This window comes from Phyllobates terribilis, unplaced genomic scaffold (assembly GCF_046119375.1).
Source record: "Phyllobates terribilis strain yellow unplaced genomic scaffold, ASM4611937v1 Scaffold_13__5_contigs__length_258822181, whole genome shotgun sequence".
Classification (NCBI taxonomy): domain Eukaryota; kingdom Metazoa; phylum Chordata; class Amphibia; order Anura; family Dendrobatidae; genus Phyllobates; species Phyllobates terribilis.
Genome location: NW_027362773.1, coordinates 30,485,544 through 30,509,942, shown reverse-complemented (window position 1 = coordinate 30,509,942; position 24,399 = coordinate 30,485,544). Strand labels below are relative to the sequence as shown.

The 24,399-nt window shown below is 46.7% G+C and overlaps 1 protein-coding gene across 1 annotated transcript in view; it reads left to right on the top strand.

Moving 5' to 3' along the window:
• LOC141174501 (SITS-binding protein-like) overlaps window positions 1-24,399 on the top strand; it is a 112,914-nt gene that overhangs the window by 18,823 nt on the left and 69,692 nt on the right. The window contains exon 2 of the mRNA XM_073659430.1: window positions 22,203-22,374. Within this exon, the coding sequence (XP_073515531.1) occupies window positions 22,203-22,374 (172 nt within the window). The remainder of the gene's footprint in view (window positions 1-22,202; window positions 22,375-24,399) is intronic.

The window sequence follows — 24,399 nt, the reverse complement described above, 5'->3', positions numbered from 1 at the left end:
CTATACTATCCAGTCTGCACTGTGCGCTGCGAGGATTCCCCGGTTTCGGAGCTATTGTAGAATTTACAATAGATATCACTCATGTAATGTAAGAAGTGAAATCTTTGCATTGTACGATATATATATTTCTCTGCGGTATCTCTGCATCATGAATCGTGGTATGTGTTAAAGGGGCCCACTGAGACTCTTTCGCCCGGGGCCCACAAAAACCTGGAGCCAGCCCTGTGTGCACCCAATATGGCAAGCTTTATTTTAGTTTTAAAGTCATTACCAAAGGGGTGTTGCTCACACAGGATTTTCAAGAAACATGTCTTAAGCCTGCTTTGCAGTTACTCTGTGAGCGCCTCCTCAATAAACCATAAAAAATTATAGTAAAAAATAGCATATTTGATGCACTAAATAAAGAATGCCCATATATCTGTATGGTGGATATTTTTTTTGTTAAGAAAAACCTCCCAGAATACTTAGGAGGGCAGCAGGAATAAAATAATGGGAAAGAGTGGCCAATTTTGGTTTTGTGACAGAACCTCTTTAATTTCATGAATGGCTCCAGGTGGTTCTCCTTGTATCACACCCACAACATTCAGAGTGCCTAATTAAGACAACCATAATTTATATATGAATGAAGTTTTTCAGTGTATTCGTGCATTATTTCCCAGTTTAGTAGGTTACCGTTTTTCCTAGTGCCACTAGGCTTGTATTGGTAAAACCAGCACTGCTGTATTCTGATTACTTTGAAGTGGAGGTGATCAGATCGCTTCTCGCAACCCCAGTCAACGATCCAGGTCAGTGCTTTCTGGTCATGGACAGGATCTGCCCAAATTTCCTTATCCTCGGGGATCCTGGACTCGACTTATGATTAGCTGGACTGGCAAGACGACACCTACATGGTACATGCTGCACAGGTGACATCACACCAGGCTGGCGAATCAAATGCTGCGCTGGGGAACCCGTAAGCACTGGAAATTCCCACCGCTTCTGTCTATGGCTAGAGAGCATTGACCTTGACCATCGACCAGGGTTGTGAGAATCGATCTTCTCACCTCTACTTCGAAGCAGTTTGCCTTACCTAGCTAGTAGGAATATGCTTCCCACTTCTATGTTGGCATTATTACCTCTGATAAAGAGGTTACTACAATAAAAAAGAAATATTATTTATGCTGGATATGTTGTAGAATTCTGTATTTGCAATTTTCCAACAGGTCACCAATCCTCCACAATCACGTTGTGTCTCCACGATCATCTATGAGAACAAGAGTGCTTTGGTTTAGTAATATGATTTTCACCATTAAGAAGTCATGTGAATTGCTAAACCTCGCTAATCTTCTCTTGGGAATTAGAAAAAAAAATGTTAATTGATATATAGGATTAGTAATGAGGCCAATAGGTTACAGACACTGCGTTTACCAAATTCTGGATTCCAAAATAGTTTTCTTTTATATTTTGCTGTAGATCTATCATTGAGTGTTATTAAACTATTAAAATCCAGCAAATAATCTCTTCATATCAGTGAGCAGTTCAGTGAACAGCTGACAGATCTGTGATTAGTGGCATGGAAGGCAATCAGGAACAAGCCAATCAAAAATTGCATTTAAAGGAGCACTCCCATCAAAGTTGTTATCATCTTGATATATTGCAGTCATCATATTATATAGCACTGTGTACTTACAATTGCTCATTTTGCCTTTCTACCCAGTTACTACTTCTCTTTTCCATTAGGTCTATGACATCACGTGATGAAAAACTGACTAGCTGAATCCTTCTAAGGCTGAGTTCACACGATGCGTATTTCATGCGTTTCCGCGGCGTTTTTGCAGTTGCGTAAACGCCGCGGAAACGCATGAAAAACGCATGGTAGAAGGGAAGCAATGTTCCCCAATGGAAATCCGCATGTGCTGTGCCCATGATGCGGATTTTTCCGCAGCGTTAACGCTGCGGTCAAAAATCCGCAGCATGTCAATTAATTTAGCGGAAACGCGGCGATTTCGCCGCCATTGACTTGCATTAGAACGCGCCAATTCCGCAAGACAGCATTTGTACTTGCGTTATTGGCGCGTTCTAATATGCGGATGGTACCCGGGTGTGGAGGAGAGGAGAGTCTCATCCACACCCAGGTACCATTAAAAAAGCTGTAAAAAAAGAATAAAATAAAAAATAAATGTATTCTTACCTTCTGTCAGCCCGCGCAGCGCTCCCGCTTGGTTCCCGGCACTTGCAGTGAGTTGTAGGACCTGCGGTGACGTCAGAGTCATGTGACGGGTCACGTGACACTGACGTCGGCAGGTCTTTCAATTCAAAGTTGCTGGCAGCCGGGAACTTTGTAAAGCAGGACAGCGCGGGCCATCAGAGGTAAGTATATACACTCTCTCGGGTCACACTATATAAATCCATGCTGTTTGCATGGATTTATATAGTGTGACCTAGTTGTCAAGCACTTTCCAGGTGATGCTAAAATCGCCTGGAAAGCGCTTGTCAATCTGCATGCGGAAACGCATGTCAATCTGCATGTGGATCCGCATGTATTCTGCAGGAAAAACGCATGCACAATCTGCATGCGTTTTTTCTGCCAGGGAGATGCAGAAATGATGCAGAAATTTTCTGCTTCATTTCTGCATCGTGTGCACATACCCTAAGCTCTATGTAGAAACCGGAGGTCAATTTTGTCTGCACAAGTCATGAGTCACTGCAAAAGTCCCTGGCAGGGGAGGAGAGAGCAGCTGGGTCAGGAGTTGAAGGGGGGATGATAAATGCAGGGACAAGAGCCTTCCTGTTTGTACATAGAGCAGAGACAAGAGAAGAATTAACTGGGTAGAAAGTCAAAATGAGCAATTGTAAGTACACAGTGCTGTATAATATGATGATTGCAATATATTAAGATGATACAACTTTGATGGGAGTGCTTTTTTAATGATGAACAGGAAGTTATCTGTAGTTGCTGTGAAACACCCCAAAGCTCGGATAAATTAAGGGGGCCACCAGGCTCTGGGCTGTTTGGAAAATGTTAGCCCCTTTATAAAAGGTCATGCAATTTCACACAGAGAGCAAATATGTAGTGCAAAGACCAACCAAATAATTAGGGCACACAGCAACCGACTGGTGCAATCAGCTGCCAAAAATAGTGAATACACTGACCAAATACTGCATACACAGCAAAGAAATAGTGCACCTATCATTGAGATAAACTGCACTTACAACGGCTTAAAGGGAGCACAAAATAATTTTTAGCAGAGTAAAAATACTTCTTTTTGCATTTTCAAAGACTATTTTTTAGAAAAAGAGAAGTGGTTGTGGACCAGGGGTATCAAAAGCTCCAATAAAGGGTTGAAGTTGATCTACTATTTCTAATTATGAGAAGGCATTTAACTTTAAAACAAGATTGCAGTAATAATCCTTCCAGTTTATCATATGTATTGCCCTAAAGAATGGATGCTGGGAGGTCTCCTCTCATTGACTGCCCTTCATTACTCCTCTCCCTCACAGACTGCACTATATGCCCCATCTCTCTCACAGGCATTCCTCCATGCTCTTGAAGTGACCGCGGGCAAGGCCGCGCATTGGTATCTATGATCTGGCCCAGCAAGATCCCCACACACAGACTCTATCTTGATAACCGTATCTTTACTCGTATACATTTTTAACACAGCAAAGAAAAACAATAAATGACAACCGTAAATATGCACAGTAATAACATGTACTGATAAGCTGACCCTCACTGTCCCTACTCACACGTTACCAGTCCTTTACTCCAGAAGGATGTGTCCCCCGTCGCAGGCCTGTCTGTCTTTGCAGGAGGGCGTCCCAGCCGAAGAAAAAAAAAACAGGAACAGCAGAATTTGCGGAAAGAAAGGAAGGGATACTTCGGCCTCTCGCCAGAGGTCCCGCTTACAGTCTCTCTGATCCGGATAGAAGCTCTGGTGGGTCCCCTTATGTAGTCCACACTCCAGTAGCAGGGAGTGTAACAGCTGAATCCTTCAGCAGTGCAGAAGCTGGGGAAGGCTCCGAGGATATGGTGTCAGATAGAAGAAATCACGTTGAGAGTCTCTCCTGCGCCCCACACGAGGGCCTGCACACCGTCCTGGCTCTTTTTTACAGACCACAGCAGACTCTTCGCGTGCTTTTTCCTGCTTCCCACTTTGGTCACGTGACTCTCTAGGGCGGGACACAGGAGGCTCAGTCTTTTTCTCTGTCATCACACCCTGCGCAGGTGCAACCTCTGGCCACAAGGTGGCAACATCATCCTGTGTAATCACTTCTGTAACAGGCTCTATATCAATTATCACAGAACAGCCAGAGCCGGCCAGCTCACTATACGCCCCCCCACTCAAAGGTTGGCAGTCCCTGCCAACGACCGGCTCCAGGGCGGCGATGGCTGTGGATGTGACAGGGGGCGGCTGGGAAGAGGGCCACGCATATTGGTCTCTGTAGGACTGTCCTGGAGGTACCCCTGCAGTGGTCCTCGTTGTCCGCCTAACAGGTTGGATCCCCTCTCTCCTATCAGTCACCCCACTCTCTTTCCCAGTCGACATGTCAGTAGAGGAGGTAATGGGTTCAAGTGCGTCAGTCGGACGGACAGGGGTAGGCATGCGTTCAGTCTCTACATCCCCGGAGTCAGTGTCTCCGACAGTATTAGTGATATCCATCTCTTTAGGTATCACAGTAGGGGAGTCAGGCTGGGAACGGCAGGGGCGCAACATATTACGGTGCAAAGTTCGGATGCTGCCGCTGTCTTCGCCCTGCACTCGATAGACGGGGCCGCCGGGGTACGGCTGTCCAATTACTCGATAGACTTCGGTCTCCCACTTGGGCCGGAGTTTCCCTTGCGGCTTCTTTATTCGGACTAGGACCAGTTGACCTACATTCAGTGGGTCTTCTTGTACCAGAAGTGGGTCAGCGTGCACTTGATCCTGAATTTGTCGGCCTACTAGCCGGTAGACAGTCTCCATTCTCTGGCGGTGTGTTTGTAGCCAGGAAGGATAGATACCACAGGTATCTTCTTCGGAGCTAGACAGTTGCAACTCATGGATGTCTTTGCCTGGACGGCCAAAGAGAAGGATGTATGGGGTGTATCCGGTGACGGAATGGACCTGATTATTATAGGCCCACAGCAGTTCCGGGAGGAATCGAGGCCAGTCGGGCTTTTTGTCTTCAGCCAAAGTCCGGATCAGTTGTAAGAGGGTCCGGTTAAAGCGTTCACATGCGCCATTCCCTTGTGGATGGTAAGGGTTGGTCCTGGACTTCTTGATTCCATACATCCGTTGGAGTTCTTCAATGACTCGCCCTTCGAAACAAGCCCCCTGATCAGAGTGTAGCCGCTCCGGACACCCGTAGACCCGAACGAATTGCTGACAGATAGCCTGTGCAGCTGATTCAGCAGTCTGATCCTTTGGTAGCAACAGCGACAGCGAATTTCGTGAAGTGGTCCACCATCACCAGACAGTACTGGTAGCCACTATTCGCCGTTCCGATCAACAGATAGTCCACCATCAACAGCTCGAGGGGCCTCGACGTCTTAATAGTCTGGACGGGGGCACGCTGCTCCGCGGACTTGTGGAATTCACAGGTACGGCATGCTTGACAGACGTTTTCAACCAACTTACGGAGCCCCGGACAAAAAATGAACTGCTGGGTCCACCGGAGGGTCTTGTCTATGCCGAAGTGGCCGTTCCTCCTGTGAGCTTCGCCCACCATCTCATGGGCCAACTGCACCGGGACGACAATCTGCAAACACTCCTCCAGCATATGGGATAAAAGGGCCCTGCGACACAGGACTCCATCTTTCACGATCAGCCGATCCCACTGGGCAAACAGAGCCAAGGCTCCGGTCGATAGTCGGGCTCTCACTTCGGAGGGCGGTTTCTCTTGTTTATTCACATACTGTTTCAGTAAGACGTGCTCGGGATCTCGATCTAGGAAGCTTGGCCCATTCTTGCTGGGACAGGGGAGATCCCACTACGGCTTCAATCCCTCCTACCGCATACTGGCGGCTATCTTCTATTTGCTTTGCGAGCCGGGCAAAGTCAGGCATCTCATCTTCCTCCAACTCTTCATCCCGGTCCCCCACTGGCGGGGATGATGTCACTCTAGACAGGCTGTCAGCATTCTGATTCTCGTTCCCCGCTCTGTATTTAATTTTGTACTGGAATCTAGAGAGCCTGGCCATCCAGCGCTGTTCCATTGCCCCTAGTTTGGCATTCTCTAGGTGGGCAAGAGGATTGTTGTCCGTCATGACCAGCACCTCCGCTCCTGTCAGATAGCCGGCAAATTTCTCCGTCATAGCTCAAGTCAGAGCCAAGAGTTCCAAGCGGAAGGAGCTGTAGTTGACGGGATTCTTTTCGGTGTCACGGAGAGACCTACTGGCATAGGCTATCACGCGTTCTTTATTATCTTGAACTTGAGAGAGGACCGCCCCTAGACCTTGAAGGCTGGAGTCAGTGTGCAACTGAAACGGTAATGTGTAGTCTGCATATGCCAGAACAGGGGGTGATGTTAGAGCAGCCTTATGTTATGTTCTGCTACCAAAGCTAAGGAAAGAGAGGAGATCTGTCCCTACTATGAGACTCAGCTGAATCCCTACGATGTAACAGGGAACCTGATCCTGCGATCAGACCTGCTAAAGTCCTAATCTAGTCTGTACGAAGACCTATAGATGTGGGGAGGGAATCCCTACAAGTACTAAGGACTGGGAGGAATATGGGACACCTCCTAACAGAAATAGTAGCAGACAGACGAACAAACAAAATAGATAGAACATAGAGGTCCGTAGACCAAGCAAACTAACAGAGTTAGATACAGAGCACAGGCTAGCTAGAAAGTAGATATACAATGAAGTCCAGCAAAGCCAGAAGGGCGGAGCAGGACTAAATAGGCCAACAAGGTCATGTGACCAGCAAAGGAAAAAAAACCTAACAGCAAGGTTCTAACAGTACCCCCCCTTCTAAGAGGATCCTCCGGATCCCCTAGGACCAGGCTTATCAGGAAATCTCCTGTGAAACGCTCTGATAAGTCTGGACGCGGAAACATCATCTGACCTCACCCAAGAGTTATCCTCGGGTCCGAAACCTTTCCAGGCCACAAGATACTGCAAACTACCTCTATACCGTCTAGAGTCAAGGATGCGAGAAATTTCATATTCCCCGTCCTCCACCACCGGAGGAACAGAGGCAGAGGCGTCACCATCCGACACAACAGCTTTTTTTAACAGAGAGACATGAAAGACCGGATTAATTCTCCAGGAGGTAGGAACCTCCAACCTAACAGCAGATTGGTTGACAACCTGAAGCACCTTAAAGGGCCCTACAAACTTGGGACCCAATTTCTTAGAAGGAATCCTCAACCGCAGATTCCTAGAGGACAACCAAACCATGTCACCAACAGCGAACAAAACCTCCTGTCGTTTCCTATCAAAGTAGTCTTTAGATTTTCTGTTGGCCTCCTGAAGATTACCACGCACATCCGTCCAAACTCTTTCCAAATCACCGGAAAAATTCTCCTCCTCAGGCACGGCAGATCCCAACTTGGAGAACGACCCAAACGACGGATGTCTCCCAGAACAACAAAAAAAAGGCGAACAACCAGCAGAAGAAGATGTATGATTGTTCAGAGCAAATTCGGCAAGTGGCAGAAACTCAGACCACCCCTCTTGATTGTCTGCCACAAAACAACGCAAGAACTGCTCAACATCCTGGTTTTTCCTTTCTGTCTGGCCATTAGATTCAGGATGACATCTGGACGAAAACGACAAATGAATTCCCAACCTGTCACAAAAGGCACGCCAAAAACGAGCCACGAACTGAGTGTTATGTTCTGCTACCAAAGCTAAGGAAAGAGAGGAGATCTGTCCCTACTATGAGACTCAGCTGAATCCCTACGATGTAACAGGGAACCTGATCCTGCGATCAGACCTGCTAAAGTCCTAATCTAGCCTGTACGAAGACCTATAGATGTGGGGAGGGAATCCCTACAAGTACTAAGGACTGGGAGGAATATGGGACACCTCCTAACAGAAATAGTAGCAGACAGACGAACAAACAAAATAAATAGAACATAGAGGTCCGTAGACCAAGCAAACTAACAGAGTTAGATACAGAGCACAGGCTAGCTAGAAAGTAGATATACAATGAAGTCCAGCAAAGCCAGAAGGGCGGAGCAGGACTAAATAGGCCAACAAGGTCATGTGACCAGCAAAGGAAAAAAAAACCTAACAGCAAGGTTCTAACAGTACCCCCCCCTTCTAAGAGGATCCTCCGGATCCCCTAGGACCAGGCTTATCAGGAAATCTCCTGTGAAACGCTCTGATAAGTCTGGACGCGGAAACATCATCTGACCTCACCCAAGAGTTATCCTCGGGTCCGAAACCTTTCCAGGCCACAAGATACTGCAAACTACCTCTATACCGTCTAGAGTCAAGGATGCGAGAAATTTCATATTCCCCGTCCTCCACCACCGGAGGAACAGAGGCAGAGGCGTCACCATCCGACACAACAGCTTTTTTTAACAGAGAGACATGAAAGACCGGATTAATTCTCCAGGAGGTAGGAACCTCCAACCTAACAGCAGATTGGTTGACAACCTGAAGCACCTTAAAGGGCCCTACAAACTTGGGACCCAATTTCTTAGAAGGAATCCTCAACCGCAGATTCCTAGAGGACAACCAAACCATGTCACCAACAGCGAACAAAACCTCCTGTCGTTTCCTATCAAAGTAGTCTTTAGATTTTCTGTTGGCCTCCTGAAGATTACCACGCACATCCGTCCAAACTCTTTCCAAATCACCGGAAAAATTCTCCTCCTCAGGCACGGCAGATCCCAACTTGGAGAACGACCCAAACGACGGATGTCTCCCAGAACAACAAAAAAAAGGCGAACAACCAGCAGAAGAAGATGTATGATTGTTCAGAGCAAATTCGGCAAGTGGCAGAAACTCAGACCACCCCTCTTGATTGTCTGCCACAAAACAACGCAAGAACTGCTCAACATCCTGGTTTTTCCTTTCTGTCTGGCCATTAGATTCAGGATGATATCCGGACGAAAACGACAAATGAATTCCCAACCTGTCACAAAAGGCACGCCAAAAACGAGCCACGAACTGAGGACCCCTATCAGAAACAATGTCAGTAGGAACGCCATGAAGTCTGACAATTTCCTTGACAAAGGCCTTAGCGAGAGTTTTAGCGCAGGGCAGTTTGACGAAGGGAACCAAGTGACACATCTTGCTAAAGCGGTCCACGACCACCCAGATGACAGTAAAACCCTCAGAGGGGGGAAGGTCAGTTATAAAGTCCATAGCCAAATGTGTCCAAGGAGCACTGGGGACCTCCAAAGGACAAAGCAACCCCGCAGCAGGAGTATGTGAGGACTTAGATCTAGCACATATAGTACATTGGCGCACCCACTTAATGACTTCCCTCTGCCATCCAGGCCACCAAAAACTGCGACCCACCAGTCTCTTGGTCTCAGAGACTCCGGGATGACCAGCCAACCGAGATTCGTGACACTCAACAAACAAATCTCTCCTAAAGGTCTCAGGCACAAACAACCTCCCATGAGGAGTGTTAGATGGGGCATTCTCCTGAGCTTTAAGAATCTCATCTTCCAAAACGGAGTCCAAAGCAGCTATCACAACACCTTCTTGTAAAATGTTTTCCTCTTTCTCAGCACCGACTATGGGAGAAAAACTGCGAGACAAGGCATCCGCCTTAACATTCTTAGTACCAGGGATGTAAGTAACGGAGAAATTAAACCGCGAGAAAAACAGTGCCCACCTAGCCTGACGGGCATTCAGGCGCTTGGCAGCATCAAGATATATCAGATTTTTATGATCCGTAAGAACCTGAACGGGAAATTCCGCACCTTCCAAGAAGTGGCGCCAGTGTTCAAATGCGAGTTTAATAGCCAATAATTCCCGATTACCAATATCGTAATTCAATTCAGTCTCCGAAAATTTTTTTGAAAAAAAGGCCCAGGGATGTAATCCATCCCCGTTATCCTGAGACAATACTGCGCCAACCCCCACAGAGGAAGCATCAACCTCAACCAAAAACGGCCTAGTAACATCAGGCTGCATAAGGATGGGAGCAGAGGTGAACCTCTCCTTGAGATACACAAAAGCTTCAATGGCCTCAGAAGACCACTGAACCGCATCAGCACCTTTCCTGGTGAGATCAGTCAGAGGTTTGACAATACTAGAAAAATTTTTTATGAACTTTCTATAGTAATTGGCGAAACCCAAAAACCTCTGTATCGATTTCAAACCAATAGGCCTAGGCCATTCCTGCACAGCCTGAACCTTAACCGGATCCATCTCAAAGCCTTTGCTGGAGATAATGTAGCCCAAAAAACTAATTCTCTGTACAGCGAACTCACATTTCTCCAGCTTAGCAAAAAGCGAATTGTCCATTAATAACTGTAATACCTCACGCACGCTCCGCCAATGAGACTCCAGATCTGGAGAATAAATCAAAATGTCATCCAAATACACAACCACATTTTTACCGATCAAAGGTCTAAGGATGTCATTAATCAGATTCTGAAAAAATGCAGGAGCATTAGTGAGACCAAAAGGCATAACCAGATTCTCAAAATGACCCACAGGAGTGTTAAAAGCAGTCTTCCATTCATCACCCTCCTTCATGCGCAACAGATTGTATGCCCCCTTAAGGTCAATTTTAGAGAACCACTTGGCCCCCAATAACTGGTTAAACAGATCAGGAATCAATGGCAGTGGGTAAGGATTGCGTACCGTAATTTTGTTAATCTCACGAAAATCCAGACAAGGACGTAAACCGCCGTCCTTTTTTTTTACAAAAAAAAATCCAACCGCCACAGGAGACTTAGAGGGCCTAATGTGACCGGCGGCCAAGCTTGTCTGTATGTATTCCTCCAAAGCCTTCCTCTCAGGAATAGTAAGGTTAAATAAACGACTCTTAGGAAGAGTCGCTCCAGGGACAAATTCAATAGAACAATCATAGTCTCTATGGGGAGGCAAAACCTGCGATTCCTTCTCAGAAAAAACTCTCCAAAAATCCTGAATAGGAACAGGCAATTCTCCCCTATCCAAAGCTGCAATACGCCCGTTACAACACTTGTCATAACATTTATGGCTCCAGGATTTAATTTCACTGGTAGACCAATCCAGTACAGGATTGTGAAATTTTAACCAGGGCAATCCCAATATTACTGGAGAAGGCAAGTTATTCAAAACTACCAAATCCAATTTCTCATGGTGAACACCATTAATAGTGAGAGGAAATTCACTGACCTTGAGAGTAATATTCTTCAAAGGGGAGCCATCCACAGAAACCACAGCAATGGGGGATGACAAAGGTTCAGGTTTTAAATTGAGTTTTTCCACGAATCCCCCATCAATTACATTCAGTGTAGACCCGCAATCAACAAACACCCGAAATTCCATTAATTTTTCCTGAGCAATCGTGGAAGCAGCTAAAAATATACCCTTGGAATTTAAACAGGCAATACGGGCGTGACTGACCGTTTTTTTTTCTTTCTTCATACGAAGCTCACAGCCTTTAATCAAATGACCATATTTTCCGCAGTAGAAACACAAGCCTTGCGAAAAACGACGGTCTTTTTCTTGAGAGCGAGGTGCCACCGATCCAATCTCCATCGGTTCACCACTGTTAGTACACACATTATCATAACCAGAAACTGACATAGCAGAGGATTTGCTCTCATTAACCCTAGCACGCAGTCTTCTATCCACCCGTATAGCTAATTGCATAGCCTGTTGCAAATCTTCAGGTGTAGGATAAGCAATTAGCAGGTCTTTAAATCTTTCACTGAGCCCAGCAAGAAATAGACTTTTCAGAGCAGAATCGTTCCACCCTGTTTGAGTGGACCAACGACGAAAATGTGTACAATATTTTTCCACATTACCCGATCCTTGTTTTAGACGTCTCAACTCAGTCTCAGCTGATGCGACATGGTCAGGATCATCATATAATAGTCCCAAAGCAGAAAAAAAACTATCCACTGATCTGAAGCATGAATCACTAGGTTGCAAAGAAAAAGCCCACTCCTGAGGCTCTTTGCGCAAAAGTGACATTATGAACCCTACGCGCTGGGATTCATCCCCAGAGGACTTAGGTCTCAAACGAAAATACAATAAGCAAGCATTTTTAAATGAAAAAAATTCTCGGTGTTCACCAAAAAACAAATCCGGCAAACATACCTTAGGCTCCAAGAAATGTGCTCCAGGACAGTTACTCACGTGCTGACGGAGCTCGGCCACCTCCAGAGAGAGTCCCTGCAGGCGATGAGCCAAATCCTGAACCGACACCATGATGGAACAGAAAAATCTTTCCTTAGAGAATTTGCTGGCTGGACTTACTGTTATGTTCTGCTACCAAAGCTAAGGAAAGAGAGGAGATCTGTCCCTACTATGAGACTCAGCTGAATCCCTACGATGTAACAGGGAACCTGATCCTGCGATCAGACCTGCTAAAGTCCTAATCTAGTCTGTACGAAGACCTATAGATGTGGGGAGGGAATCCCTACAAGTACTAAGGACTGGGAGGAATATGGGACACCTCCTAACAGAAATAGTAGCAGACAGACGAACAAACAAAATAAATAGAACATAGAGGTCCGTAGACCAAGCAAACTAACAGAGTTAGATACAGAGCACAGGCTAGCTAGAAAGTAGATATACAATGAAGTCCAGCAAAGCCAGAAGGGCGGAGCAGGACTAAATAGGCCAACAAGGTCATGTGACCAGCAAAGGAAAAAAAAACCTAACAGCAAGGTTCTAACACTGAGGACCCCTATCAGAAACAATGTCAGTAGGAACGCCATGAAGTCTGACAATTTCCTTGACAAAGGCCTTAGCGAGAGTTTTAGCGCAGGGCAGTTTGACGAAGGGAACCAAGTGACACATCTTGCTAAAGCGGTCCACGACCACCCAGATGACAGTAAAACCCTCAGAGGGGGGAAGGTCAGTTATAAAGTCCATAGCCAAATGTGTCCAAGGAGCACTGGGGACCTCCAAAGGACAAAGCAACCCCGCAGCAGGAGTATGTGAGGACTTAGATCTAGCACATATAGTACATTGGCGCACCCACTTAATGACTTCCTTCTGCCATCCAGGCCACCAAAAACTGCGACCCACCAGTCTCTTGGTCTCAGAGATTCCGGGATGACCTGCCAACCGAGATTCGTGACACTCAACAAACAAATCTCTCCTAAAGGTCTCAGGCACAAACAACCTCCCATGAGGAGTGTTAGATGGGGCATTCTCCTGAGCTTTAAGAATCTCATCTTCCAAAACGGAGTCTAAAGCAGCTATCACAACACCTTCTTGTAAAATGTTTTCCTCTTTCTCAGCACCGACTATGGGAGAAAAACTGCGAGACAAGGCATCCGCCTTAACATTCTTAGTACCAGGGATGTAAGTAACGGAGAAATTAAACCGCGAGAAAAACAGTGCCCACCTAGCCTGACGGGCATTCAGGCGCTTGGCAGCATCAAGATATATCAGATTTTTATGATCCGTAAGAACCTGAACGGGAAATTCCGCACCTTCCAAGAAGTGGCGCCAGTGTTCAAATGCGAGTTTAATAGCCAATAATTCCCGATTACCAATATCGTAATTCAATTCAGTCTCCGAAAATTTTTTTGAAAAAAAGGCACAGGGATGTAATCCATCCCCGTTATCCTGAGACAATACTGCGCCAACCCCCACAGAGGAAGCATCAACCTCAACCAAAAACGGCCTAGTAACATCAGGCTGCATAAGGATGGGAGCAGAGGTGAACCTCTCCTTGAGATACACAAAAGCTTCAATGGCCTCAGAAGACCACTGAACCGCATCAGCACCTTTCCTGGTGAGATCAGTCAGAGGTTTGACAATACTAGAAAAATTTTTTATGAACTTTCTATAGTAATTGGCGAAACCCAAAAACCTCTGTATCGATTTCAAACCAATAGGCCTAGGCCATTCCTGCACAGCCTGAACCTTAACCGGATCCATCTCAAAACCTTTGCTGGAGATAATGTAGCCCAAAAAACTAATTCTCTGTACAGCGAACTCACATTTCTCCAGCTTAGCAAAAAGCGAATTGTCCATTAATAACTGTAATACCTCACGCACGCTCCGCCAATGAGACTCCAGATCTGGCGAATAAATCAAAATGTCATCCAAATACACAACCACATTTTTACCGATCAAAGGTCTAAGGATGTCATTAATCAGATTCTGAAAAAATGCAGGAGCATTAGTGAGACCAAAAGGCATAACCAGATTCTCAAAATGACCCACAGGAGTGTTAAAAGCAGTCTTCCATTCATCACCCTCCTTCATGCGCAACAGATTGTATGCCCCCTTAAGGTCAATTTTAGAGAACCACTTGGCCCCCAATAACTGGTTAAACAGATCAGGAATCAATGGCAGTGGGTAAGGATTGCGTACCGTAATTTTGTTAATCTCACGAAAATCCAGACAAGGACGTAAACCGCCGTCCTTTTTTTTTACAAAAAAAAATCCAACCGCCACAGGAGACTTAGAGGGCCTAATGTGACCGGCGGCCAAGCTTGTCTGTATGTATTCCTCCAAAGCCTTCCTCTCAGGAATAGTAAGGTTAAATAAACGACTCTTAGGAAGAGTCGCTCCAGGGACAAATTCAATAGAACAATCATAGTCTCTATGGGGAGGCAAAACCTGCGATTCCTTCTCAGAAAAAACTCTCCAAAAATCCTGAATAGGAACAGGCAATTCTCCCCTATCCAAAGCTGCAATACGCCCGTTACAACACTTGTCATAACATTTATGGCTCCAGGATTTAATTTCACTGGTAGACCAATCCAGTACAGGATTGTGAAATTTTAACCAGGGCAAACCCAATATTACTGGAGAAGGCAAGTTATTCAACACTACCAAATCCAATTTCTCATGGTGAACACCATTAATAGTGAGAGGAAATTCACTGACCTTGAGAGTAATATTCTTCAAAGGGGAGCCATCCACAGAAACCACAGCAATGGGGGATGACAAAGGTTCAGGTTTTAAATTGAGTTTTTCCACGAATCCCCCATCAATTACATTCAGTGTAGACCCGCAATCAACAAACACCCGAAATTCCATTAATTTTTCCTGAGCAATCGTGGAAGCAGCTAAAAATATACCCTTGGAATTTAAACAGGCAATACGGGCGTGACTGACCATTTTTTTTTCTTTCTTCATACGAAGCTCACAGCCTTTAATCAAATGACCAGATTTTCCGCAGTAGAAACACAAGCCTTGCGAAAAACGACGGTCTTTTTCTTGAGAGCGAGGTGCCACCGATCCAATCTCCATCGGTTCACCACTGTTAGTACACACATTATCATAACCAGAAACTGACATAGCAGAGGATTTGCTCTCATTAACCCTAGCACGCAGTCTTCTATCCACCCGTATAGCTAATTGCATAGCCTGTTGCAAATCTTCAGGTGTAGGATAAGCAATTAGCAGGTCTTTAACCCTTTCACTGAGCCCAGCAAGAAATAGACTTTTCAGAGCAGAATCGTTCCACCCTGTTTGAGTGGACCAACGACGAAAATGTGTACAATATTTTTCCACATTACCCGATCCTTGTTTTAGACGTCTCAACTCAGTCTCAGCTGATGCGACACGGTCAGGATCATCATATAATAGTCCCAAAGCAGAAAAAAAACTATCCACTGATCTGAAGCATGAATCACTAGGTTGCAAAGAAAAGGCCCACTCCTGAGGCTCTTTGCGCAAAAGTGACATTATGAACCCTACGCGCTGGGATTCATCCCCAGAGGACTTAGGTCTCAAACGAAAATACAATAAGCAAGCATTTTTAAATGAAAAAAATTCTCGGTGTTCACCAAAAAACAAATCCGGCAAACATACCTTAGGCTCCAAGAAATGTGCTCCAGGACAGTTACTCACGTGCTGACGGAGCTCGGCCACCTCCAGAGAGAGTCCCTGCAGGCGATGAGCCAAATCCTGAACCGACACCATGATGGAACAGAAAAATCTTTCCTTAGAGAATTTGCTGGCTGGACTTACTGTTATGTTCTGCTACCAAAGCTAAGGAAAGAGAGGAGATCTGTCCCTACTATGAGACTCAGCTGAATCCCTACGATGTAACAGGGAACCTGATCCTGCGATCAGACCTGCTAAAGTCCTAATCTAGTCTGTACGAAGACCTATAGATGTGGGGAGGGAATCCCTACAAGTACTAAGGACTGGGAGGAATATGGGACACCTCCTAACAGAAATAGTAGCAGACAGACGAACAAACAAAATAGATAGAACATAGAGGTCCGTAGACCAAGCAAACTAACAGAGTTAGATACAGAGCACAGGCTAGCTAGAAAGTAGATATACAATGAAGTCCAGCAAAGCCAGAAGGGCGGAGCAGGACTAAATAGGCCAACAAGGTCATGTGACCAGCAAAGGAAAAAAAACCTAACAGCAAGGTTCTAACACCTTAAGTGCCTGAAAGGATTTTTCTCGGTCAGGCCTCCAACTGATGCGTCGTCCTCTGGGGCTGTTCGCGGTCCCTCGGAGAACCTCATGCAGTGGTTCAGCAAGCCGAGCAAAGTCCTTGACAAACCGACGGTAGTAGCCTGCCAGCCCCAGAAAAGCCCGGACTTCTTTGACGGTAGTTGGCTGCGGACACTCTTGAACGGCTGCTATCTTCTCCGGAGAGGGCTGGACACCTTCGGCCGAGATCCGGTGGCCCAAGTAGTCGATTTCCTGCTGGAACAGACGGCACTTGCTGGGCTTCAACTTCAAGCCGTGTCTCCTCAAGCGCTGGAACACTTGGCCAAGCTTATGAAGATGATCCTCAAAGGTGGCAGAATATACCACGATGTCGTCAAGGTATATCAGCGTAAACTCAAAGTTGAAGTCTCCCAGACAGCGTTCCATTAGTCTCTGAAAGGTCCCCGGTGCATTATTCAAGCCGAACGGCATCCGGTCGAACTCATACAAGCCCATGGGAAGGATGAAGGCGGTCTTTTCCCTGTCCTTCTCACTCATTGGAACCTGCCAATATCCACTGGCCAGGTCTAGGGTCGAAAAATATTTGGCCTTCTTCAGGGCGGTCAGTGACTCTTCGATCCGAGAAAGTGGATATGAGTCCCGGATAGTGCAAGCGTTCAGCCTACGGTAGTCCACGCAAAACCTTAGGGAACCATCTTTCTTTTTGACTATCACCACGGGTGCAGCCCACGGGCTCTGGCTTTCACGTACCACTCCGGCGTGTAGCATAGATTCTAACAGGCTTTTCTCCTCCTGGTATTGCTGAGGTGGTATCTGCCGGTACCTCTCGCGGATAGGGGGGTTATCGCCCGTGGGTATCTCGTGCTGGATACTGGTGGTACACCCAAAGTCTGTGTCATGCTTTGCAAAGGAGTCTTGGTGTTCCCGGAGGAGTTCCTCCACTTGAGACACTTCTTGTTTGGTGTACTGAGACGTGTCTAGCTGCACTTTTTCCCGTAGTTTTCGCCCAATGTCTTCATCGTCTACTTGAGCGTTTATGGCTGAGACGGTTACCGTCCAGTCACCTTCTGTAGACGGGGTGAATTCTAGGGGCCCAATGGGATTCACTTCCGTGGGTAGAGCATATACCCGGGCAAGTTGAGTGCCGGCTTCAAGGGCTAGGCCTACGTCTGCGGTGTTGTTTAGCCTGACAGGGACTCTCCCGTTCCTCACGACGGCTAGAGTGTGAGCAACTAGTGGGTTTAGCTTACCCCCACTTGGGGTCCTCGGCTCGATCAACACTTCAACCCCCTCAAGTTGTCGGTGGGTGTTAAGGGGTAAGGAAATGACTGTCTCTTTTTCAGCGGGCAAAGTAATCCGGGTACGGCGTGGCACCGTAATGGCGGCTAGGGGTAGTTGTTCCTCTGCCATCTGTTGAAGTCCAACGGTCCGGATTACGCGCTGGAACGCCAGACGAGTCGGCTTATGTTTGGTGACTTTCTGCCAGTATTTGGGTCCTTTTCTTGTCAACAGCATAAGATCTAGGTCTTTCAAGATGTTCATTCCAACTATTACTGGGGTTTCGGAGCCGAAACCTTCCTTGACGATGACGATCCCTCGTTTCCCTAAGTCCTGTCCGCAGGCCTTTGTGTCCATCCAAGCAACTCCGGTCACTGGAATGGGTAGATTATTAGCCGCAATAATCTTAATGGCGGTGTCTGGGTCACGAGCAGTTCTTGGTTTGAGGTAATTTTCGTAAAACTGTTCAGAGATCGTGGTCACTTGTGACCCGGTGTCCATCAGTCCCTGTACGGCAATTCCTTCCAGGACAACTTCAAGTGTCGGGCTATTCGCGGCAAGAGCACTCCGCCATCGGCTCTGTTTTTCCACACCCCTCTCTTTGGCCTCCCCTGCTGCGCGAGCCTCAGCTGCAGGGGTGTCTAGTTTAACGGCGGCCATTGTGGTGAGGCCCGGCGTGGTAGCTCTGCTTGTGGATATGGCTGGGGTTCCATTCGCTGGTCTGATCAAAATTCCCTTCGCTGGGGTGACTGAGGGTTTGGTCGTTGGTGCGACGGAGGTTGTTGCGGAGGGAAGTGTTGAGGACAACGATTTGCCCTATGGCGAGGATCACCGCATGACCAACACTGTCCCACGGGACGACTAGGCTGTCTTCGCTGGTCTCCCTGTCGGTCTAATGTTAACTGTAATATCTGTCTCTGTAAGTCTGCTACCATCTGTTTCAGGTCTTCCGTGTCACTGTTCGGATTTTTAATGTCAGATATGGATCTGCACGCAGCACCTTGAATCCCCACATCCATGACGGGTCCCCTTGAACGTTCTATGGCTTCCTGTTTGACTTCAGCAAAAGTAAAAGCCGGCATCATTCGGATCAAGTCCTGTAACGTGCGGTTAAGATACTGGTCTCTCAGTCCTATTACAAATTGGTCTCTCAGTACCAGGTCACGAGGAGCCATACCAGCTAGTTGCTCCCCTTTTCCACAGGTTTGTTGAAGGGCGTTCGCATATTGGGGAATATCCTCCCATTCAAGCTGTGTCCGTCTAAAGAACATGTGTCGCAGTGTTCCCTGGTATGTGGTCGGCCCATAGGTGTTCTCCAGCACCCGCACCAAATCATCTACTGTACGCTGGCCCCTGACCGTCTCCAGTCTGACTGTCGTCCATGCCTCCCCCTCTAGCGTCAGTACCGCAATTTCTGCCAAGGTCTTAGGGTCAATATTATACATTTCCCCCAGTATCCGGACTTGTTCCGCCCACTCTGGTACAGGGTAGTTTCGTCCGCCAAATTTCCTGACAATAGACACCGGCGGGGCTTTCTGACTGTACACATGGCCTGGGTGGGAATACTGTTGGTCACAGATCCTGCCGACTACGCCAGATGAAGTGACCGCGGGCAAGGCCGCGCATTGGTATCTATGATCTGGCCCAGCAAGATCCCCACACACAGACTCTATCTTGATAACCGTATCTTTACTCATATACATTTTTAACACAGCAAAGAAAAACAATAAATGACAACCGTAAATATGCACAGTAATAACGTGTACTGATAAGCTGACCCTCACTGTCCCTACTCACACGTTACCAGTCCTTTACTCCAGAAGGATGTGTCCCCCGTCGCAGGCCTGTCTGTCTTTGCAGGAGGGCGTCCCAGCCGAAGAAAAAAAACAGGAACAGCAGAATTTGCGGAAAGAAAGGAAGGGATACTTCGGCCTCTCGCCAGAGGTCCCGCTTACAGTCTCTCTGATCCGGATAGAAGCTCTGGTGTGTCCCCTTATGTAGTCCACACTCCAGTAGCAGGAAGTGTAACAGCTGAATCCTTCAGCAGTGCAGAAGCTGGGGAAGGCTCCGAGGATATGGTGTCAGATAGAAGAAATCACGTTGAGAGTCTCTCCTGCGCCACACACGAGGGCCTGCACACCGTCCTGGCTCTTTTTACAGACCACAGCAGACTCTTCGCGCGCTTTTTCCTGCTTCCCACTTTGGTCACGTGACTCTCTAGGGCGGGACACAGGAGGCTCAGTCTTTTTCTCTGTCATCACACCCTGCGCAGGTGCAACCTCTGGCCACAAGGTGGCAACATCATTCTGTGTAATCACTTCTGTAACAGGCTCTATATCAATTATCACAGAACAGCCAGAGCCGGCCAGCTCACTACACTCTCCCTCTCTCACAGATTGCACTAAATGCCATCCCTCCCTTAGACTGCCCTTCATGACCCTTTTCCTTCATGACCTTATCTAGATACCCTCTCTTTCACAAATTACCCCAAACCTCCCTTTCACGCATAGACTTCTCCCAAGCCCCTTTCAGTCACAGACTTCCTTCCATACTCCCTTCCTCTCTCACAGAGTGCTCCCCATGCCTTCTCTCTCTCATAGACTGCCCTGCATGTCTCCCTCACCCTCATAGACTGCCCTGCATGTCTTCCTCACCCTCATAGACTGCCTTGCATGTCTCCCTCACCCTCATAGACTGCCCTGCATGTCTCCCTAACCCTCATAGACTCCCCTGCAAGTCTCCCTCACCCTCATAGACTGCCCTGCATGTCTCCCTCACCCTCATAGACTGACCTGCGTGTCTCCCTCACCCTCATACACTGCCCACCATGTCCCCTCAACCTCATAGACTGCCTTCACTCTCAAAAACTGGCCTTCATGTCCCTTTTGTTTAGAGCCTTCCCTTATGCCTCATCTTCCTCACGGACAGCCCCTATGCCCATTCACTCCCACAGACTACACATTGTACCCACTCCTCCATTGCAGACTGCTCCTGAAGCCTTCTCTCTCAAACACTTACTTATAAACTCACCTCCATGACCCTGTGTTCTTCATAGCTTACCCCTACGCCTCTTCTTTCTCCCAGATTGTTCCCGTATCCCCATACCTCTTCAAGTCATATACTTTCCTTTATTAATTCCTCTACTTCATAGATTTTTTTCCATTCTTTCTCTCACAGACCAACCCACCATATTCCTCATTCGCCTTTTACTCCATAACTCCTTATCCATCCTTTTTCCATGCCGTCCCTCTCCTTCACAGACAGCCTCTAATATAAATGTTATTCTGCAGTTTCACTTTGTGACAAATCATCATAAAACATATGTAACTTTGACAAGGAGTTACTCAAGATGTTGTCCTGGACTTTTACATTGATGGCCTTTCTTTTGGATAGCCCATCAATTTGTGATCAATGGGGGTGAGACACCAGGTACCTCCGTCAATCAGCTGTTACCGGTTCTAGAAAGGTCTAAGAGGAATCAGCAATATATTTCAATGTGATCTTGCTTTTAAACAAAGCGTACAAACTATAGATGCTATAGATCCTACCATCCTTCTATACATTTAAATATAGCTCCACTATCTGAATTCTCAGGTGACAGAACATGACTAAAGTAAATTAAAAGCTGTCACCCAATTTAGATTTGGTTCTTAGTACAAGAGGTCACCACCCTAACCAAGGAATTGAGAGACAGTGTAAACAAATTATTTTGCAGAGTTACAGGAGATGGTGCATGAAAGAGCTGAACACATGATGGAGAAGAAATGTAGGCTTGGTGAAAGGAGAAGATGACTGGATATTTTTTTCCATATAGACAAATGGCTAACACTGCTGAAAAAGCAAATTGCTGACATAACTTATAAGCGTGCCTCACCTCCTCATGGAGGTTACAGTACTCTTAAATGTCCAATTATCCATATAAGCTGGTGTTTATTAAATTAATTGCAATGTGCAAATAGATTTGGCTACAAGTGTCACAAAGCTGCAAATTAGGAATTGCTGATTGACCACAGAATATTAATCGCAACACACAATAATTGTAACAACTCGAAAAATACATAAGTAGCTTCACGACTCATGCTATCAGCTTGAGGACAATCCATTTAATTCTGCCTTTCAATGCCGATGAGGGTGTTATGGGGGCACACTATTACATTTGCAGGAGATCATGTAGAATAAGTTAAAGAGTGGGCACCCTGGAGAAGGTTTCCTAAGCAAGGACTTTTAGATGTGATCTCTTACTTCTGCACCTGCTGCCCCTCTGAAGCCTATGAATAGGACACTGAAGCAAAAGGAGGAGAAGGTGCATAACATAAGGTGGCACAGTGTGACTTTTTATGAAGATGTAAGTCTCGGACACTAAAACTGAGGAAATGTACTCATTACCTGTGCCCAGTCTTTATATGGTTAATAATGTTTCCCTTTATCTAATATATATATTTTTTAATTTTAGGATTGTTTTTCAATGACAAATGTATCATGGTATGGTGGAGCAAGCCTCAGCGCTCCACACTGGCCCATGAACAATGTAAATGTGGCCTTACAACCATTTGTGATGAGCAACCTGAAATCCAGCCATGGTGCCTATGGATCAGTTTTAGAAAAATATTTTTTAGGATCAACTGGTAAGTTTAAATACTTATATTGTTTATTATAGTTTTTGAGACCACATGCTGAGGCTGGTGAGTGAACTTTGAGTGCAATCTTCAGGATATTTATTGACTATCACCTGCTGATGTCTTTGATGGCTGTATCTGTCGTATTTTGTTATAAATTGATGCAAAGAAAAAAAAACTTATGGCATGATGTCTGTAAGATTGTATTTGGTTCAATAGTGAGTGGTTGGAAGCAAGTAACAGACATTAGATATCTTATGGCTATGTTTCTTCTAGAAGCTTGAATTTAAAGGTGTTGTCCGGTATTTTACTATTGATGTCCCAGCCTTAAGCCCCCGTCTCACATAGCGAGATCGCTAGCGAGATCGCTGCTGTGTCACGGTTTTGGTGACGCCACAGCGACCTCACCAGTGATGTCGCTATGTGTGACACTTTGCAGCGATCAGGCCCCTGCTGTGAGGTCACTGATCGCTGCAAAGTGTCCTGGACCATTTTTTGGTCGTTGCTCTCCCGCTGGTCAGCACACATCGCTGTGTGTGACCAGCGGGAGCAGCGATCAGGCTGATAACCATGATAAACATCGGGTTACTAGGGGCACACGCGCACCTAGTAACCCGTTGTTTATCATGGTTATGAGCCTGCTAAAGTGAGCGGTAACCTCCCGCTCACTGTAGCAGAGTGGTAACCATGATAAACAACGGGTTACTAGGTGCGCGTGTGCCCCTAGTAACCCGATGTTTACCATAGTTACCAGCCTGCTCCTGCTTTAGCAGGCTCGTAACCAGGAGCAGGACATCGTGGAAAGATTCTTTCCACGATGTCGCTGCTCCCCTGATCGTTGGTGAGCCTGCCTGTTTGACAGGTCACCAGCGACCACATAGCGACGCAGCAACGATCCCTGACAGGTCGTATCGTTGTCGGGATCGTTGCAGCGTCGCTAAGTGTGACGGGGCCTTTAGGATAGGCTATCAATACTAGATCTGTTGGGGTGTGACACCCAGCACTCCCATCAATCAATTGTTCCCGGTATCGGAAGCGGTCAGTATGTCTTTGCAGCGTGGGAGGAAACCAGAGTATCCAGAGGAAATACACACAAACAAATAAACTCCTTGAAGATATTGTTCTTGGTGGGATTTGAACCCCGGACCCCAGGGTTTTTGACCGCCTGCTGTCATGGGTGTGTCAGAGGTGACAGACAGTCGCCCTGCAGTTGGTTGCAGGAGATCTCTACGTTTGGCATTACAGACATCTTCTTAGAGGCTGGCTGTTTCTAGGACCCAGCGGCTACCTCCCTCTGGCTAATTAGCTCCCTGGCCTGAGTGTATAAATACCTGGTGTGTCTGAGAGGGAGGTGCCGGTGATATTCATTACTACTTGTGAGGCTTTAGCAAGAGCAGTACTTCGTCCTCTCTGGAGCTTGAGGACGTATGCGCATTTGTCTGGAGTCATCTAAAGCTAAGCAATCCCCCCGTTTGTCTACCCTTGTTGTCTATAGAGTTTAGTGGAGATCGACAAGTGCTCATCTCCTCTCATCCCTAGCCTTAGCCATGCACCAGGGAAAGTCAGGGTGAGGCACATGTGCGGTGATTGGTGAAGAGCCAATATAGAGACGGTAGTTGAGACAGGGTGACGCTAGACCAGACTAGGAGGTCTCCACTCCCCCCTTTCCCTAGTGTCTGTGCTCCCTTTCCCTCTTCCCTCTGTGTTGCACTAAGTCTTTCCCACACCCTGAGTGACACCTGCCTCCTCAAGAATATGGTGTCTGCCGGTGACGGCTTTCTGTTTCTAGTGAAGGAAAAAGACCAGCAGCTCTGTCCTATTAAATATAGTGTGCTCGAGGAAGGGGCTTGTGGTCCAGACTAATCAAAGTAGAAACCTCAGCACCACAAAAGAGGAAGTGGGATTGTAGGTCTGGCTGCAGTGTTATGTATTTTCATCCGGCAAGGAGCCAAAACAGATATGGTCCAACGTTTTGACCGAGAGCGGACTTTGTCAAGGACATTTGTGTGTAGCAAGAGCCGGCAACCAGGAAAT